The 20,581-nt window shown below is 46.2% G+C and overlaps 1 protein-coding gene across 1 annotated transcript in view; it reads left to right on the top strand.

The window, feature by feature from the left end:
* The window catches only part of LOC122564601 (discoidin domain-containing receptor 2-like), a 38,709-nt gene that overhangs the window by 13,681 nt on the left and 4,447 nt on the right, over window positions 1-20,581 (top strand). The window contains exons 4-14 of the mRNA XM_043719690.1: window positions 383-479; window positions 4,650-4,797; window positions 6,030-6,135; window positions 6,541-6,727; window positions 8,046-8,301; window positions 9,495-9,701; window positions 10,011-10,177; window positions 13,722-13,920; window positions 15,431-15,675; window positions 16,087-16,211; window positions 18,650-18,847. Of these exons, the coding sequence (XP_043575625.1) occupies window positions 383-479; window positions 4,650-4,797; window positions 6,030-6,135; window positions 6,541-6,727; window positions 8,046-8,301; window positions 9,495-9,701; window positions 10,011-10,177; window positions 13,722-13,920; window positions 15,431-15,675; window positions 16,087-16,211; window positions 18,650-18,847 (1,935 nt within the window). The remainder of the gene's footprint in view (window positions 1-382; window positions 480-4,649; window positions 4,798-6,029; window positions 6,136-6,540; window positions 6,728-8,045; window positions 8,302-9,494; window positions 9,702-10,010; window positions 10,178-13,721; window positions 13,921-15,430; window positions 15,676-16,086; window positions 16,212-18,649; window positions 18,848-20,581) is intronic.

The raw sequence follows: 20,581 nt of genomic DNA on the forward strand, positions 1-20,581 counted from the left end.
CCCAGTTTAGGCAATAGTAATACTGTGAATGTCAAGGATTCTCTCCTGTGGAGATGATCATTACCTGGTACTTGTGGCATTCTCAAGCCCCTCACCATCCTGACTTGGAAATATATTGCCGTTTCTTCACTGTCATTGGATCAAAATCCTATAATTCCTTCCCTAAGGGACAGTGTGGGTTAACCCACAGCAGGTGGACTGCAGCAGTTCAAGAAGGCAGCTCACCACCACCTTCTCAAGGGGCAACTAGAGACGGGCAATAAATGCTGGCCAGACAGCATCCCACACATGAATTTTGAGAAAAAAAACTGCTCATTGCCATTTATAAGCTCAATCAGCATGTTGTCCCAGTCTTATTGTTTTTGAACATGGGCTGCTTCAGAATCTGGGGACTCGTGAATAATGCAGGACGTTTTGCAGTCATCGTGAACATTCCACCACTTCTGGAACAAAGGTCATTGATGAATCAGCTGAAAATGGTCAGAGCTTGAGTATTCCTTTGAGGAAATCTCACCTTGTGATAGTGTCCTTACTCTGGGTCGAGACTTGGGTTCAAGTCCCACCTGCTCCACACATTTCTAATAACACCTTTGAACAGGTTGATTAGAAAATATTACCCTGGGGAACTCCTGCAGTGATAGTTTAGAACTGAGGTGATTGACTTCCAATAACCACAACTATCTTGCTTTATGCCAGCTTTGACTCCAGTGGTGAGTTTCCCAATTCCCTTTGACTCTAGATTTGAAGGATCTCTTGATGCCACAATTGGTCACATGCAGCATAAATATCAGTCACCTCGCCTCTAGAATTCAGCTCCTTTATCTATGTTTAGACCACGGCTATAATGATGGCATGAGCTGAATGGAACCCAAATTTAGCGTCGGTGAGAAGGTTATATATGAACTAGGAGCAGGAATCGGCTCTATAGAGTCATAAAGATGTATAGCATGGAAATAGACCCTTCAGTTTAACTCATTCATGCCGATCAGATATTCTAAATTAATCTAGTCCCATTTGCTAGCATTTGACCCATGTCCCCCTCAACCCTTTATATTCATGTACCCATCCAGATGTCTTTAAAAAGTTGTAATTGTACCAGCCTCCACCACTTCCTCTGGCAGTTCATTCTATACATGCACCACCCTCTGCATGAAAAAGTTGACCCTTAAGTCCCTTTTAAATCTTTCTCCTCACACCCTAAACCTATGCTCTAGTTTTGGACTCCCCTACCGTTGGGGAAAAGACCTTGGCTATTCACCCTATCAATGCCCTCCATGATTTTATAAACTACTTATAAGGTCACTCTTCAGCCTCTGACACTCCAGGGAAAATAGCTCCAGCTTATTCAGCCTCCCCCTACAGCACAAGCCCTCCAACCCTGCCCCTCAATTCTGCTGTCCATTCAGTAGGATCACAGAACATAGTACAGTACAGTACAGGCCCTTCGGCCCTCGATGTTGTGCCGACCTTTTATCCAACTCTAAGATCAGACTAACCTGCATACCCTTCATTTTACTATCATCCATGTGCCAAGAGTTGCTTAAATGTCCCTAATGTCTCTGACTCTACTACCACTGCTGGCAGTGCATTCCACACACCCACCACTCTCCGTTAAAGAACCTACCTCGGACATCTCCCCTAAACCTTCCTCCAATCACCTTATAATTATGCGCCCCCATGATAGATTTTTTCTCAGGGCAGAAATGGCTCTGGCCATCCACTCTATCTAAGCCTCTCAACATCTTGTAGATCTCTATAAAGTCGCCTCTCATCCTTCTTCGTCCCAGTGAGAAAATTCCTAGCTCTGTCAACCTTTCTTCATATGACATGCCCTCTAGCCCAGGCAGCATCCTAGTAAATCTCCTCTGCACCCTCTCTAAAGCTTCCACATCCTTCCTATAATGAGGCAATGGGAACTGAACACAATATTCCATGTGTGGCTCGCAGCTCTTAAACTCAAGCCCCCTGTGCCTTCTTAACAACCCTATCAACGTGGGTGGCAACTTTGAGGGATCTATGGACATGGACCCCAAAATCCCTCTGTTCCTCCACACTGCCAAGAATCCTGCCTTTAACCCTGTATTCTGCATTCAAATTTGACTTTCCAAAGTGAATGAACTCACACTTTTCCAGGTTGAACTCTATCTGCTACTTGTCAGCCCAGTTCTGCATCCTGTCGATGTCTCGTTACAACCTACAACAGCCCTCCACACTATCCACCACTCCACCAATTTCATGTCATCGGCAAACTTACTAACCGACCCTTCCACTTCTTCATCCAAGTAATTTATAAAAATCACAAAGAGCAGAGGCCCCAGAACTGATCCCTGCGGAACACCACTGGTTACCAAGCTCCAGGCTGAATACCTGCCATCTACCACCACCTTCTGTCTTCTGTGGGCCAGTCAATTCTGTATCCAGACAGACAGGTTTCCCTGTATCCCATGCCTCCTTATTTTCTGAATGAGCCTACCATGGGGAACCTTATCAGTCTTACCTGCTCTGCCTTCATCAATGTGTTTTGCCATATCCTCAAATAATACAGTAAGATTTGTGAGTGCTGACTGCCCCTCTGAAAACCATGCTGACTATCTCTAATCAAACTATGGTGTTCCAAATAATCATAAATCCTGTCTCTCAGAATCCTCTCCAATACTTTGCCCATCACAGCCATAAGACTGACATGTCTGTAATTTCCAGAATTATCCCTATTCCCTTTCTTGAACAAGGGAATAACATTTGCCACCCTCCAATCATCTGGCACTACTCCAGTGGACAGTGAGGACACATAGATTATCACCAAAGGCGTAGCAATCTCTTTCCTCACCTTCCTGTAGTAACCCAGGGTATATCCCATCTGGCCCAGGGGATTTATCTATCCTGTTTTTTTCAAACTTTTCCGTACATCCTCCTTCCTAACGTCAACCTGTTTGAGCATATCAGTCTGTTTCACGCTGTCCTCAGAAATGTCAAGGTCCCTCTCAGTAGTGAATACTGAAGCAAAGTATTTATTAATGACCTCCCCTATCTCCTCTGACTCTAGGCGCAAGTTCCCTCCACTATCCCTGATTGGCCCTACCCTCACTCTGGCCATCCTCTTGTTCTTCACATAAGTGTAGAATACCTCAGGATTTTCCTTAATCCTATCCACCAAGGCTTTTTCATGCCCCCTTCTAGCTCTCCTAAGACCATTCCTAAGTTCCTTCCTGTCTACCTTGTAACCCTCTAGAGCCCTGTCTAATCCTTGCCTCCTCAACCTTAAGTAAGCTTCCTCTCGACTGGATGTTCCACATCCCTTGTCACCCAAGATTCCTTCACCCTACCATCCCTTCCCTGCCTCAGTGGGACAAACCTGTCCAGCTCTGTCAGCAGGTGCTTCTAAAACAACCTCCACATTTCTGTTGTACGTTTCCCTGAGAACATCTGTTCCCAATTTAGGCACCCCAGCTCCTGCCTAATGGCATTCTAATCCCCCCCCCTCCCTGAATTAAATACTTACCCATACCATCTGCTCCAACCCTGAAGAAGGGCTGTACTGTTTGTGTTTTGAGTTCCACATCTCTATCTACTCCTGAGAAGTTTTGATTCCTGTACCTAACGAGAATCTATCCACCTCCGCCTTAAAGCTATTGAAGGACCCTGTTGTTTCCATGGCTTCCTATCAACAATCCCTTTGTCTGCCTGCCTTTTCTCTCTTTCTCTCTCTCTCTGTGGGTCGACCTATCCATTCCCCCCCCCCCCCCCCGACTGTCATCAGTATGGATACCACCTTTCCCAAGATGCTTCTAGTTCTGAAAAGGCCTCACCTGACCTGAAATGTAAACTCTGCTTTCTCTCAACAGATACTGCCAGACCTGCAGAGGTTTTCCAGCAATTTCAGTTTGTGTCTATTTCTATCTACATAACTTGTTATTACTCACATTATGAACTCCTCCTTTGTGCACAAATCTTTTGTGTGGCACCTTTAGAAATGTCTTCTGGAAATCTACGTATAATAAGTCTACAGGCTTCCATTTATCCACAGCACATTACTCCTTCAAAGAACTCAAATAAACCAGTTAAGAATGATTTATATTTCATAAAACTAAAACTGTGCTGACTTTTCTCAATTACCTTGTCTTTTTTGTAAATGCCCAACTATAACCTCCTCAATGATCAGTTTTAGCACCTTCCCCGTGACAGATGCCAAGTTAAATGGTTTATAGTTTGCTGCCTCCCTCCTTCCTGCCTCCCTCCTTCCTCCCTCCCTCCTTCCTGCCTCCCTCCTTCCTCCCTCCCTCCCTCCTTCCTTTCTTGAGTAGAGGAGTTATGTCTGTTACTTTGAAGCCTGATGGCACCTTACCAGAAGTCTGTGAATTTTGGAAAATTAACAGCAATGCATCTACTGCTTCATTTGCCACCTCTTTTATAATTCCGTGGCTGAGAAAGTGCTATTTGATAGCACTGTCAATGACCCATGGTGTCACACTGCGATGGCGTTGGAGCCTGCACTATGAGAGGGGAATAGGTCAGTAGACTTTGGTGAAATGTTGAGCTAAATGTGTTTGCTCAGTCTGCAGCTTCACCCTCTCTGCTGCTTTTCTGTACAGGTACAGGCCCTGTACCGACCTGCAGCCTTCTAATCTCTGGCATGTCCTTTTATCTTACAGATTATTCCTGGAAATGTCAACACTTATGATATTGTACTGAAGGACTTACGGCCTCCGATCATTGCCCGCTACGTGCGGGTGATCCCAGTGACTGAGCAGCCATCGAGTGTGTGTATGCGGGTTGAGCTGTACGGCTGTGCCTGGGCTGGTGAGTCTTCATTCATCTTCCCTCCCTGCAAAGTCAGAAATCACACGACACCAGTCTATAGTCCAACAGATTTATTTGAAATCACAAGTTGCCCCCTTCGCCAGGTTGGATCTGTTGGATTATAACCTGGTGTCGTGTGATTCCTGACTTTGTCTACCCCCAGTCCAATACCCCCACATCATATCCCAGCCTGTAGTTTAAAGATTCAAAGCAGCTGACACTCCTTGTGTTACAGTGAGTTGTAACATTATTCCAAACAGTTTGTGATTCCCTCTGTGATGTCCAGGGTTGCTGGGCTTTTTATTTAATATACATCAAGTGCAAATGTAACAGCACGAGAAGGGAAGGAGTCAGAAAGCAGGAAACTAAATGCCAGCTGGTCTAATATCTAGCATTGAGAAATTGCAATAGTTTATTATTAAAAACAAATAATAACTGGACTTTGTTTCAGTGTGTTATGTTTTTGTTTTAAAATGTCAACATGGTTTGACAAATTTATTGGAATATTTTGAGGATGAAATGAGTAGGGTGGATAAAGGAGAGCCGATAGATATAGTGCATCTTGATTCACAAACTATATTCAATTGGGTGCTGTATAAAAGGTCACAATCCAGGAAAAAGGTGCATGCTATTTTGGGGTGATAAGTATGCAAATTGGCAGATAGAGTACAATTTGGGAAAATATGAAGTTGTCCACATTGGCAGGAAGACAAGAAAAGCAGATAGTTATTTAAACTGAGAGAGACTGCAAAATGTTGCAGCTCGACCTGGGTGTTCTTGTACATGAATCACAACAGGTTAGTATTCAGGCACAACAAGTGATTAGGAAAGCAATGGAAATGTGTTACAAGGGGAGTGGGTGTGGAATTACTTTGCTCTGAGCTGGTAAGCTTTGAAACTCTCTTCCACAGAGAGCAGTGGAGGTTCATTCACTGAATATTGAAGGCTGTATTAGTCAGATATGTATTCTTTGAGGGAGCCAAGGAGCACAAGCAGGGAGGTGGTTAAAGTCACAATTCCAATTGGTTCATGATCTTATTGAAGCCAGGTGCCAAATGACTCCTTCCTGTTCTTCTGTTGAAGCAGGCCATTCAGATAACGATTAGAATCTGTTTATTTCAAGTGGAATTCTTTTCCTGGGTCCCGGTTCCCCGAGAGTGGATGTGAGTGCATACGTGTGTGTGTGTGTGAGAGAGCGAGAAGCTGATTTTCTCATTGATATCTGTGTCCAGATGGCCTATATTCGTACAATGGGCCTGTGGGACAGACCATCGGAAAGCCAGGGGCAGCAGTCGTCTACCTCAATGACTCCACCTATGATGGTGTTCAAGACTCCAGGTGAGCCTCTATGCTACGGTAGTGAAGAAGTGATAATGGAGAAGTTTTAACCAGTACTTACCATATGACCCAAGCTTAGTATCTGGATACATCGGGTATTGAATGCACTTGTTTGTTCCTGTCATTCATAAGTGGTTTGATTGTGCCAATGTCTGGTCGATGCAGAGTATTGAGAAATTGTTGGAGTAGTTTTTGATTCTGGTTACCTTGTATTCCGTATACTACCTAACGTCAGAGACGTCAACAGTATCCATTGCCTACACAGTGTGTGATCAGGCTTCTCAGCCTACAGTGATGCAGCTCCAAGAGATGGGTGGGAGGGCTGGATGGATGGTTAACGTCTTGTTAGCTCTCACCTTGGGTCTGATCTTAGCTAAGGTCTGACTGATGCCACTCTCTGCCTAGGCGCAGTCATGATGGTCTGGGTCAGCTGACAGACGGGGTCCTGGGGTTGGATGATTTCACCCAGAGCCATGAGTACCGTGTGTGGCCGGGCTACGACTACATTGGCTGGAGCAACGAGACCTTCGCTGGCCAATATGTGGAGCTGGAATTTGAGTTTGACCAATGCAGGAACTTCTCCCGCATGAAGGTCAGTGTGCAAGAAGCCAGTGGTCTGCTGACTGTCAGGCTGGTCCTCAATCTATTTCTCACCTCCTGTGCCCACTCTCCTGAGTATCTCCCCATTACAACCTCCTCCTGAATCCTGGGATCTCTCTGAAACATGCTTTCCCTCGGTAAAGTGCTCAGCAGCATCAACAGGAGTTAGTAATGCTCAGAATCATTGTCTCCTGCTATGTTGTTAATTCACTCATTTAACCCTCAACTTCATTGGGACTTGATGGGCTGAATGGCCTGCTTCCACACTGTAGGGATTCTATGATTCTACCTGGGGGAGGTAAAGCAGTCTCCCCCTGTACAGGTACATTCCAGGGTGCTAATATTTGGCCTTATTCAGGAACTGAGAGTCTGTGTGTTAACGCTGTGCTTGGTTCACTGCCCCCTTTGAGCTGTCTCTCTCTGTTTATCCTGTAGAGTGGCAAGTAGCGCCAGGTAATGTGGCAGAGTTTATTACGTGGAGGCTGTTGATCAGATATACGAAACCACCTCCAAACCAGTGAGCTTACATTTTCAGTACAGTAAACGCTGGCCAAGCCAGTAATATTCACATCCTGTGAATGAATAATTAAAAAAACATTGAGAGTCAAAACCTGTCATTAAGTCTCAGTGATTGGAGGATTTATTTTGCTGACCATTTATTCAGCACCCCATGACCTCACTGTTCTCCAACTGCTTTCATTGACACCTTCCAGAAAGCCTGGGAACACAGTGAGTTCAGAGTGAAGTTCCAAACTCCCAATTAAGCAGATAATTGTCTTTCTCCCCCTCCCCCACATAATACAACAAGTGAAATAAATTCAGGAGGTACACCATCTCCACAGGCCACCCTCCACCTCGTCAAGTTCAGCTCCTTTTGTACATGGTCCCCCCATTCTCCATCTCTCTCCCCCCATACCTTCTCTCCTGTCCTCCATTGTCAACCCCCCCGTCCTCCATCGCTTAACCCGTTCTCAATTCCTCTCCTCCCCCATCCTCTTTCCCTACCCTTCCCCGTCCTCCATCATCCCCACCCCCACCCCCAATTCACCCACTCTCCTTGATCACTGCTCCCGTTCCTGTCCTTTTCCTTTCAATGTGACACACTGTCTCTTTTTCCAATCATGTGGGCTGCCTCTCTTTCTTTCCTCTGACTCTCTCTCTGACTTTGTCTTTGTGACTGACTGAATCCCTCTGTCTTCTCATTTCCCTCTGTGACCCTTCGTCGTATTGTCCCCTTCATCCACTTCCCTTTTCCTCTCTCTCTGTCTGTCTGTCTGTCTCTCCCTTGACTGACTCGGTCTCTCCCACAGGTTCACTGTAACAATCTGTACACAAAATCGGTGAAGATTTTCCACCGGGTTGAGTGTTACTTCAAGCAGCAGCTGGTGGCAAACTGGGAGCCCGAGTCGGTCGGGGTAACCACAGTGATGGACGACAAGAACCCAAGTGCGCGGTTCGTTGTTGTACCCCTAGGCCAGAGGCTGGGTAAGGCGATCCGCTGCCGGTTCTACTTTGCAGACCGCTGGATGTTGTTCAGTGAGATCTCCTTCCAGTCAACAGTCGCAGGTAATGACTGTCACCACTCCATCAGCAACCAAGGCCTGTCCTTTATCTCAGTCTCACAGGTAGACAGCCAGGATCCTTTTGACCATGAAGATCAGCGTTCACTGATGTCATTGGGTCCTGAATATTAGTCTGAAAGGGAGCAACTGGGGAGCGGTTGTAAAGTTCTTCAAATACAAACAAGTTTTATAATCAGCCAGATTCATTCACAATTGGAACTGCACAAACTATTTATAGTCATAGAGTCATACATCACGGAAACAAACCCTTTGGTCCAACCAGTTCATGCTAAACATAATCCCAAACTAAACTGGTCCCACCTGCCTGCTCCTGGTCCAAATCATTTCCTATTCATCTACTTATCCAAACGTCTTTTAAACGTAATCCACCAACCCCACCCCTGGATAAAAGATTTCCCCTTGTGTCTTTTTAAAATCTCTTTGCTCTCACCTCAAAAATGTGCTCCTTAGTCTTGAAATTCCCTGCCCCAGGGAAAAGACAACTACCATTAACTCTATCTAGCCCCCCTCATTATCTTATAAATTTATAGAAGGTTGCCTCTCAATCTCAATCTCCTACACTTGAGTGAAAAGATAACACTTTTATGCTGAGAACTTTATTTCAATTAAAGATACTTGGTAAAACACTCCCCCGCTGATGATTAACTCCCTATAATTATACAACCATTTTCCCACACATACCCCCCACCCCCCTTTGGCTAACCCATAATTAATATTTCAGTCTCCTGTTCCATTGTTCCACTAGATGTTCAGCATTCCTTCAGAGCAGATTAGATGACAGCTGTTTCTTCTATTACCACCATTCTAGTAGACTCCCTTTGCTGGTACATGTAGGTATGGTAGAATCAAGTGGATAAAACACGCAGTGCAGTTTTGAATTCCCAATAAATGTCTTGAGAGGGGAGGCTGTAGGGTGCAGTTCTAGTTCCTGTTGAGGAGTTTCCTCTAGGCATTGGCTACCAGGTGATTTGGAAGTGTCAGGCCCTAGACATTGGCAGTGGCAGTCCCAGGGATCATGGGAAAATCCCAGGGATCATGGGAAAGTCCCAGGGATCATGGGAAAATCCCAGGAGGCGCAAAGAGTGCCTGGGAAATTGAAGGGGGCAGGCAGCAATGTGTTTCTGCAGAGTTTGCCTCGTCATTAACTTTTTAATTGGATCTTTTGCCTTTTGACAGATGTAGGGGGAGCGAATCCTTTGGAACACCCTCAGCCTTCCTGGAGAGAGGGTACTTCCCAAATCCCAGCGGTTCTGAGTACTCTCAGACCAAATGCCGGTCTTGACCTGGGCTCCAGGCCCAGCCTCTCACCAACACTGAGTGCGACCAGTTTTCTTAGCCCCACGCTGAATGATACTGTCAACAACCTCATCACCCTCACCCTTGGTAAAGAGCTTCTGGGATTTGCAAAACTTCACCATTGCTATCTTTCGTCACCCCTTATCCTACTCTCTCTCTCTCTTTTTCTTTCTTTCTGTCTGTCTGTTTCTCTCTCTCCCCACCCCCCTTCTCTGTCTCCTCTCTCTGTCTCTCCCACACTTTTCCCCTCTCTCTTTCTTGCTCTTTCTGTCTCACTCTCTTTGTCTGTCTCTGCTCCCTCCCTGTCTGTCTCTTCCACATTCGTTCCTCCACTCTCTCCCTCTTTCTCGCACTCTGTGTCTGTCTCACATTTTCTCTCTCTCTCTCTCCCCCCAGCCCCCATAGACAGCTCCCCTCCTCACACCATCAGTAGACCTATTAACAAGGTTGAGGACAGCAGCACCTCCATTCTGATTGGCTGTTTGGTAACCATCATTCTCCTCCTCCTCCTCATCATCATCATTATCCTGTGGAGGCAGCACTGGAAGAGGATCCTCGAGAAGGTATGTCCCCTTCAACAACCCGCCCCCTGGGTCAAGTCCCGCTTTAACAGCCCTTCGCCACTGGGCTGTGTTCATTGCTCGCAGAGACCATATACGAAATGTGGGAAATAAAATCATTTATTTTCTAGAAGCCCTAGTCAGTGGAGAAATTAACATATTAGAAGCAGAGCGGGGATAATCACTGGGAAATATAATATAATATCACTGGATGGGGGAAAGCTGTTAGATCCATGGATTGTGAACATAAAATACAACTTGTTTTCTTTCCTTCTATTTTTGTAAGCTCGGGAAAGTGGTTTTAGGAATGAACATGTCCCTGGAGAGAGATTCAGGGACTGTTGAAAGGAATTCTTTTAATGGGAGAGGGTGAGGTCAAACAATAACAGACCATAAAGAGGTCAAAGGCAAGGTAAAAGGTGTAGCTTTACAAGGTCAAGGAATAAACTACAGACCAGGACTGCCAACAAGCACAGAAGCTCAAGTTTTGGCCAGTCTTGATGGCTTACAAACAGGTTAGGTAAGAAATTAATAATAGCTGCCAAAGCAGAAAGAGTTATAAAACTGGAGAGAGTTTGGGATGTAGACAGAGGTACCAAATAAGGGACAGCCAGCCCTACCACAGAAGTGGGTAAGCACAGGAAATGGACTTCGAAGATTAGACTAATCTACATTCCCTTCATTGTACTATCTTCCATGTGCCTATCCAAGAGTTGCTTATATGTCCCAAATGTATCTGACTCTACTACCACTGCTGGCAGTGCATTCCACACACCCACCATTCTCTGTGTAAAGAACCTATCTCTGACATCTCCCCTAAACCTTCCTCCAATCACCTTAAAATTATGCCCACTTTTTCAGCATGGGAACAAGTCTCTGGCTATCCACTCTATCTAAGCCTATCATCATCTGTACACCTCTATCAAGTCACCTCTCATCTTTCTTCGCTCCAATGAGAAAAGCCCTAGCTCCTTCAACATCCCTTTCTTTCTTCATAAGACATGCCCTCCAGTCCAGGCAGCATCCCGGTAAATCTCCTCAGTACACTCTCTCAAGCTTCCACATCCTTCTAATGAGGCAATGGGAACTGAACACTCTATTCTAAGTGTGCTCTAACCAGGGCATTATAGAGCTGCGGTATAACCTCATGGCTCTTAAACTCAATCCCCGTGCTAATGAAAGCCAACACACCATACACCTTCTTGACACCCTATCAACTGGGTGGCAACTTCGAGGGATCTGTGGACATGGACCCTCAAGATCCCACTGTTCTTCTACACTGCCAAGAATCCTGCCTTTAACCCTGCATTGTGCATTCAAATTTGACCTTGCACAGTGAGTCACTTTACCTTTTTCCAGGTTGATCTCCATCTGCCACTTCTCAGCCCAGTTCTGCATCCTGTCAATGTCTCGTTGCAACCTACAACAGCCCTTCACACTCTCCACAATTCCTCCGACCTTCATGCCATCGGCAAACATACTAACCCACCTTTCCACTTCCTCATCCAAGTCATTTATAAAAATCACAAAGAGCAGAGGCCACAGAACCACTCCCTGCAGAACACCACTGGTCACCGAGCTCTAGGCTGAATACTTTCCATCTACCACCACTCTGTGTCTTCTATGGGCCAGCCAATTCTGTATCCAGCCACCCAGATTTCCCTGTATCCCATGCCTCCTTACTTTCTGAATGAGCCTACCATGGGGAACCTTATCAGACGACTTGCTAAAATCCATGTACACCATATCCATTGCTCTATCTTCACCAATGAGCTTTGTCACATTCTCAAAGAATTCAATAAGGTTTTGGATGTAAGTTTGCTCGCTGAGCTAGAAGATTAGTTTTCAGACGTTTTGTCACCATATTAGGTAACATCTTCAGTGAGCCTCCGAGTGGTGTACTGCTGGCATGACCCGTTTTCTATTTATATGTTTGAGCTTCCTTGGGCTGGCGATGTCATTTCCTGTGGTGACATAATTTCCGGTTCTTTTTCTCAGCGAGTGGTAAATGGGATCCAAATCAATGTGTTTGTTGATAGAATTCCCATTGGAATGCCACGCTTCTAGGAATTCTCTTGCGAGCCGTTGTTTGGCTTGTCCTAGGATGGATGTGTCGTCCCAGTCAAACTGGTGTCCTTCCTCATCCATATGTAAGGAGACTAGTGGAAATGGGTCATGTCTTTTTGTGGATAGTTGATGTTCATGTATCCTGGTGGCTAGTTTTCTGCCTGTTTGTCCAATGTAATGTTTGTTACAGTTCTTGCAAGGTATTTTATAAATGACATTAATTTTGATTGTTGTCAGTGTAGGGTCTTTCAAGTTCATTAGCTGCTGTTTTAGTGTGTTATAGTGCAAGCAAAATACCTTGCAAGAACTGTAATAAACACTACATTGGATAAACAGGCAGAAAACTAGCCACCAGGATACATGAACATGAACTAGCCACAAAAAGACATGACCCCCTCTCACTAATATCCTTACATACAGATGAGGAAGGACACCACTTCGACTGGGATAACATATCCATCCTAGGACAAGCCAAACAAAAACATGCGCGAGAATTCCTAGAAGCATGGCATTCCAACTGGAATGGATCCCATTTACCACCCCCTGAGAAAAAGAACAGGAAATGACATCACCATGGGAAATGATGTGACCACAGGAAATGACATCACCAGCCCAAGGAAACTCAAACGTATAAATAGAAAGCGGGCTACACCACCAGTTCTTCATTCAGAGGCTCATGCAATGTCTGAAAATGAACCTTCCAGCTCAGCGAGCAAACCTACATCCGGAACCTCAACCTGAGCTACAAATCTTCTCAAAACTCGCTAACTATAAGGTTTGTGAGGCATGACCTATCCCTCACAAAGCCATGCTGACTATCTCTAATCAAACTATTGTTTTCCAAATAATCATAAATCTTGTCTCTCAGAATCCTCTCCAATACTTTCCCCATCACAGACATAAGACTGACTGGTCTGTAATTCCTAGGATTATCCCTATACCCTTTCTTGAACAAGGGAAATAACATTTTCCACCCTCCAATCATCTGGTACTACTACAGTGTGCAGTGAAAACGTAAAGATCATCGCCAAAGGTGCAGCAATCTCTTCCCTCACTTCCTGTAGTAACCTTGGGTATATCCCATCTGGCCCAGGGGATTTATCTATCCTTACATTTTTCAAAATTTGCACCCAGGCAGCAAAGCCCTTTTCTCCTGCAACATGCCTACTGTTGAATGTAGTTGTGTGGTGCCAGTATTTAACTTTCCTGAAGAAGGGCTTATGCCTGTTCCCTGGATGCTGCCTGACCTGCTGCGCTTTTCCAGCAACACATTTTCAGCCCAGTATTTAACTGCCATCTGTGACCATTGCAGTTCACCTCAGTGCCTTTCAGCCCTCCAGCTTTCTATTCCCAGCTCTGTAATCTGTTGGGTGTAGGGCGTCAGAGTATGCAGTTATTCTGGTCTTTAGCATGTTAGGACTGGTGGCTTGGTCTGTGGTTATTAAGGTCTAATGCTGTTCACACTCTGCTATTTGCTAAGGCTCCACGGAGAATTTTGGAGGAGGATGTGACCGTGCGTCCATCCCTGTACAATGATACTATCGTCATTAGTAACCAGACACAGATATTTCAGACCAACCCCACTTATGAGCGCGTCTTTCCATTTGACCTGGAATATCAGGAACCTGCCAGGCTGCTACGCAAGCTTCCAGAGCTTTCTCAGAGTGCAGAAGACTCAGGTTGGTGCTGCGGAAATTGAGCATGTAGGTCGCTTCAGTAGTATGTCGGAGGGCAATGTGGGGAAAGTGTTAAGTGCTCCATAGTTCCCCATCCTTCACCCTTATCCCCATCTGCCCTCACAACCCCACAACTGCTGCCGTAGTGCCCACACAATCTGGAATTCAGTGTGGGTTATGACTTACAGTTTGGGTGGCTCTGTTTGGATATTCTGGGCTATTAGAGGTGGGCATGCAGGTGGTGTAGGGTAAAGGGGCAGCAAGGTGGGTCAGTGGTTAGCACTGCAGCCTCACAGCACCAGGAACCCAGGCTGGATTCCAGCTTCAGGCGACTGTCTGTGTAGAGTTCGCACATTCTCCCAGTGTCTCTGTGGTTTCGGCTTGTTTCCTCCCACAGACCAAAGATGTGCAAGTTAGATGGATTGGCCGTGCCAAATTGCCCATAGTGTCTAGGGATGTGCAGGTTAGGTAGATTAGCCATGGGAACCGCAGGGTTACAGGGATATGGTGGGTTTGGGTGGGATGCTCTCCAATGGGTTGGTGTGGACTCAATGGGCCGAATGGCATTCTTCCGCACTGTAGGGATTCTATGATTCTAAATCACTCCGGAGTGTCTCAGGTTCTAGCAACCATATTGATTTGTGCTCATGAGGAAGAATGTTCTTTTGGTGGCATGTGTTTGGAGTTGATTTGGGCATGAGAGTTATAAATCTCTCCCATCTGAGGAGAAGCCTCAAAATGAGTTATCTCTTTGTCATTGGTCATGATCCTGGATGTCCCCCTGTCAGCACCAGACACATAACTTCACCATGTGATAGGCTCAGCACTTTCAGGTTCTCCCCCCCCCCCCAAACCAACGACCACACTGGGCAGCCAGCCTCTGTCACCTGCTGTGTCTCACATGAGCAGAGGATGTGGTCATTGCGTGTGGTACAGTATGATGTGACAGACATCGGTGCTGACACTACCTGAGGCCTGTCCTGTCAGGGCCAATTGAAGGTGCTGGCTGCATTTGTGCATCACACTGAGACAGAAAGATATTTAGGGAGCACTCGCTGTAACAGAACGTTGGCTGAGGCTAAGACTGGTGGGAAACTTGTCCTGTGAATGACCTGAACCACCACCTGTCCCCATCACGGCCCGACTCCCCATCATGGCTCCCTCCCCATCACAGCTCATCCTCCCCATCACAGCCCGACCACCCACATCACAGCCCCACCACTCACATCACAGCCCGATCCTCTGCTCTCCTGACCCTATCACAGCCCGACCACCCTGATTTCACCACAATCCACTCCTTATCCCTGACCCCATCGCAGCCCAATCTCTGCCTCCCGACCCCCTGACCCTCCTGTTGATGTTTGCTGCTGGAGTGGATTGGCTCGGGTTCACTGAAAGGGACATTGAGTGAGTTGAGAGGGAATGAAGGAGGTGGAGTGGGGCTAATAAAGCTGTATCTTTCATTGCCCTCTCTCCATCTGCCAACCTAACTTTCCTTGTGTCCTTTTCCCAGTGTGTAGTGGCGACTATGCAGAACCTGACCTCACAAAAACCACTCCGCACCAGGGTTTCCAGAATAATGTGCCACATTACGCAGAGGCTGATATTGTTAATCTTCAGGGGGTGACTGGAAACAACACGTACGCTGTTCCTGCACTCACCGTGGACTCTCTGGTCAAGATGGAACTCGCTGTGGAGGAAGTCTCCCGACATCAACTGCACTTTAAGGAGAAACTGGGAGAGGGACAGTTTGGGGAGGTAAGGGGCTTTTTAACATGGTCTGCCAACCTGTTTTAGGTATGACTTGCCTTGTGCCAACGAGACATGATGGGAGTTTGCTGGCATCTCCAGTCATGAGAGCTACTGGGACTGACTGTATGAGGGTTATTGAATGAGAGGATTAATCCTGGAGGTGTCCATGTTAATTGGAAACAGTGAGAGATTGAGGATCAGTCAACGGGAGTGCATCTGATGAGGGTCAGTTAGGGAGGGAGTGAAGGGGTACAGTGGGTATGGACTGGGGTTTCGGTCAGGGCAGGAGTGGGGTCTCACTCAGAGGGTAGTTCTGACTGGGGTGGGGGAAGAGGAATACCACTCGGAGGGAGTGTGCGTGTCTCTCACTGGGACTGGCACGTTGTGATAATGCTTGTACTCCTCCTCCTCCTCCAGGTTCACCTGTGTGAGGCAGTGAGTCTGCACGAGTTCCATCGCCCAGACTTCCTCGTCAACACGGGCCACAGGCCTATCCTGGTGGCAGTGAAGATGCTGCGGTCAGATGCCACAACCAGTGCCAGGTAGGTACCCCTTTGGGCGAGATTGCTTCTTACTGGAGTTGCTGCACGTGGGAATCCACTGAGTGGGTAGCTGCAGGAGTGAACTCATACGTGCGGCTCTCAATGAAAGTTGCTGGTGTGAGGTGTGCAGGACGGTCCCAGATGCTCTCCTAGAGCCAGATCTCCTGAGACTTCGGACATCATATCTGTCCTTGGGGAAAAGTCAGGGGATGGCATAATAGACACCTTTTAAAATGGTGACAGAATCTCAGAATTGTTATGGTGGGGCCATTCACCCCCTGAAGACTGCACTCGATCTCTGAACACTTAATGCCATTTTCCTGTGTTTTCCCCATTACCTTACATCCTGTTTCTGTTTAAATAATCATCCTGAATGCCTCAATTGAACCCGCCATCATTACATCTCCAGGCAGTGCATTCCAGACCCACTCTTGCCCAGTTGAAGTTGCTGTCCACCAGTTCTGCCATTTTCTACCACCTTTCTAAATCTGCTGATATAATGATTACTGTCCCCTAAATGTTCCCCTTAACCTTCCCCGACTGTCACTTGATCCACTTTACCCAAGAATCCAGTCTAACAGTGCCTCCTTTCTTATTGTACTAGGCTCATACTGCTGTAAGAGATTCTCCTGAATCTAGGAATACTTGCCCCTCAGTGCCCCCTTGCCATTACCACTATCTGTGTATAATTTCCCAGTATAACTACTCTGTTGTTTGCACTTCTCTGTAATTTCTCTGCAAGATTTGTCCCTCTACTGTTCCCAGTAGCTGGTCCCTCTGTCGATTTATAATGAGCAATGTAATTGCATCCTTCTTATTCCTTAGCTCAAGCTGAATCATTTCTACTCTTGAACCTCTGAACCATCCTCTTTCTCCAGTTGTACAAGGCCCTCCTTTACATAAAACACTACCCCCCCACTCTTTTATTTCCTTTCCTGTTGTTTATAGACACAGAGCAACCAAGAATATTGAACACAAAGATTCCTCCTTGCTTAAGCCATGTCTCCATGATCAGCACATGATAATCCCACATCTAACATGTCTGTGAAATCCTCACTGTGCTGCGTACTGTATAACGCTGATTTAGAAACACAAAGTAGGAGCTGGAGTAGGCCATTCAGCCCATCAAGTCTGCTTTGCTATTCAACAGATCATTCAATATCATCTCTTCCTGATAAAGTGCTTATGCCTGAAATGTCGATTCTGCTGTTGCTCGGATGCTGCCTTTTCCAGCACCACACTCTTTGAGTCTGAAATGTACCTCCCCTGTATCCCGAGGCAGTGATCCTTTGTTGTGAACTCTCTGGCTCTCCATCGCTGCTTGTTAATGTACCAGTTTCTACTTTAATGTTTGTCTGCTGCTGCTTGCATTTTGTGCACCATGGAATCACTTTCAAAATCTTCTCTCCTTTTTGCCAAGCCCTTCCCAACAGCCCAAGCAAAATGCCCTGCAGGGATTCATTCCTGGCTCTGGTTTGAAGGTTTTGATTAATTCATACAATCATTGAATTCCTGCAGTTTGGAGACAGGCCATTCGGCCCACTGAGTCCACACCAACCCTCCGAAGATCAACCCACCCACCCATACCCTATCCCTGTAACTCTGCATTTCCCATGGCTTCCCCACCTAACCTACACATTCCTGGACACTATGGGTAATTTAGCATGGCCAATCCACCCTAACCTGCACGTTTTAGGATTGTGGGAGGAAATCCGAGCACCAGGAGGAAGCCCACACGGACGCGGGGAGAATATACACACTCCATCAGTCACCCGAGGCTGGAATCAAACCTGACATTTTGAGGCAGCAGTGCTAACCACTGAGCCACTGTGCTGCCCAGGCAGGCTTAATGGGCTGAATGACCAACTCCTCCTCCTTTCTATTGGAAACAGAGAGGAGGTTTCCTCTTGTGGGGTTGAGCCTAACCAGAGGCCATCAGTATAAACATGTCAGCCAGAGAACCAGTTGAGAATTGGGCAGAAACCTTCCTTGAGACAAGTGAGAGAATATGGGTCACTACACCACAAGAGTGGTCAATGTGGATGGAGTGGAGGCATTGGGGGAGAAACGAGGCAAGTATAGGACGAAGAAGGGAGTGCAGGGTGACGATGAGAGAATCAGTTAAAGAAAGTTGAGGCACGGGAGTGACTGGAGTGGATAATGAATGCTGGTGTCGGCTGGATGGGAGGAAATGCCTGTTTCTGTAGGGTATATCCTCTGTCATCCCACATGACACCAGAAATGGCATATCATGCTGTCATGTGATCTGTATGGCTGGCACAAGCTGACACCTCCCTAGCAGCTTGCTGCAGGAGTTCCAAGGTACCAAAGGTGATGTGACAGAGAATGCCTGAGGAGGTTATTTTTGTTGATGGATGATATGCTGCTGTATCAGAGATGCACAGGTATGATAACCAAGCCCTGTACGTCACTTCCAGGAATAACTTCCTCAAAGAGATGAAGATCATGTCACGGCTGAAGGACCCCAATATTATCCGGCTTCTCGGAGTCTGTATCCGTGACAATCCACTCTGCATGGTCACCGAGTACATGGAGAATGGGGACCTCAATCAGTTCCTGTCCCAGAGGGAGCTGGAAAACCACTTCACCCTGGCAAAGAACATCCCTAGCGTCAGGTAGGAGTAAGCAACCAGGAGCTCTACACCAGTGCGTGTAGGGGGACAGATAGGCTTAGTGGTGGTCATCTTTTCTGTAGGATGGGAGATTTCAAGGTTAGAGATCACATTTTTAAGGTGAGAGTTATTTTAAAAAGATATGAGGCAAATTTTATTACACGGAGGATGGTTTGCGTGTGGAATGAACTTCCTAAGGAAGTGGTGGATACAGGAAGAATTACAATATTTAAAAGACATTTTGAAACATACGTGAATAGGAAAGATTTGGAGGGATATGGGCCAGGAGCAGGCAGGAGGGACTAGTTTGGTTTGGGCTTATGTTCGGCACAGACTGGTTAGCCCGAGGCTCTGTTTCCATACTGTATGACCCGATGACTATGACAATATGACCACAGATGCTGGAAGTCAGAAATAAAAACGCAGTGTCTGAAATTTGATTCTGCTCTTCAGAATCATGTTAGACTTGAAGCGTTAACTCTGTTTCTGTCTTCACAGGTGCTACCAGACTTGCTGAGTTTCTCCATCAATTTCTCTGTTGTGTAATCCCTAAAAAAAAGATTGTTAGTCTTATCTCTCCTGTCCATCCTATTTGTGAACAAATATGCCCATGTGTGGATTTAAAGAGGTACAGTTCAAGTTTGAGGCCTTGGTCCCAGGCTTTGAATGTGAACAATATGAGATGAATGAGGGGTCTGATTAAATGGTAAAAGATAAATGGAAGCAGCTAAACAAATCCTGAAGGTAAAGGCGATATCCCTGACTGTTTGCAAGTATAGTTACAAACTGGCATCTACCTGACAATGTGAAAACTTGCCCAGGTATGCCCTGTGCAAAAGAAGAAGCAGGACAAATCCAACCCAGCCAAATGCTGCCTCATCAGTCTACTTTCAGTTATCAGTAAAGAGATGGAAGGTGTCATCAACAGGGCTATTCAGCAGCACCTGCTCAGTAACGCCCAGTTTGGGTTCCGTCAGGACTACTCAGCTCCTGACCTTATTCCAGCCCTTAACATCAAGGGCACATTCTCACTGAATGCAGTGTCAAGGAGCTCTAAGAAAACTAGAATCAGTGTGTACCAGGGGGGCAAACGCACTGCTGGTTGGAGTCATACCTGGTAGTTTGGAAGATGGTTGTGGTTGTTGGAGGTCAGTCGTCTCAGTTCCAGGACATCTCTGCAGAAGTTCCTCAGGGTATTAGCTAGAACCATCTTCAGCTGCTTCATCAATGGCCTCCCCTCCAGCATGGGTCAGAATTGAGAATGTTTGCCAATGATAACACAATGTTCAGCATCATTCATGACTCCTCAGATATATTCAAATGCAGTGAGACCTGGGCTGTACCTAGATTTGAGCTGAAAAGTTAAGTAATATTCACACCACACAAATGCCAGGCAATGATCACGTCCAATAAGAGACAATCTCACCACCTTCTCTCGGTATTCAATGTTGTTACCATCACTGAATCTCCCACTATAAACATCCTGAGCATTACCAATGATCAGACATTGAACTGGACTAGCCATATGAACACAGTGGCTACAAGAGCAAGTCAAAGGCTAGGGATACTGTGGTGAGTAACCCACCTCCTGACTCCCCAAAGTTGTTTGCTGTCTACAAGGCACAAGACAGGAGTGAAAGGCTCCTGCCCGAAATGTCGATTTTCCTGCTCCTCGGATGCTGCCTAACCTGCTGTGCTTTTCCAGCACCACTCTGATCTAGACCCACAAGGCAGGAG

Source organism: Chiloscyllium plagiosum, chromosome 30 (genome assembly GCF_004010195.1).
Source record: "Chiloscyllium plagiosum isolate BGI_BamShark_2017 chromosome 30, ASM401019v2, whole genome shotgun sequence".
Classification (NCBI taxonomy): domain Eukaryota; kingdom Metazoa; phylum Chordata; class Chondrichthyes; order Orectolobiformes; family Hemiscylliidae; genus Chiloscyllium; species Chiloscyllium plagiosum.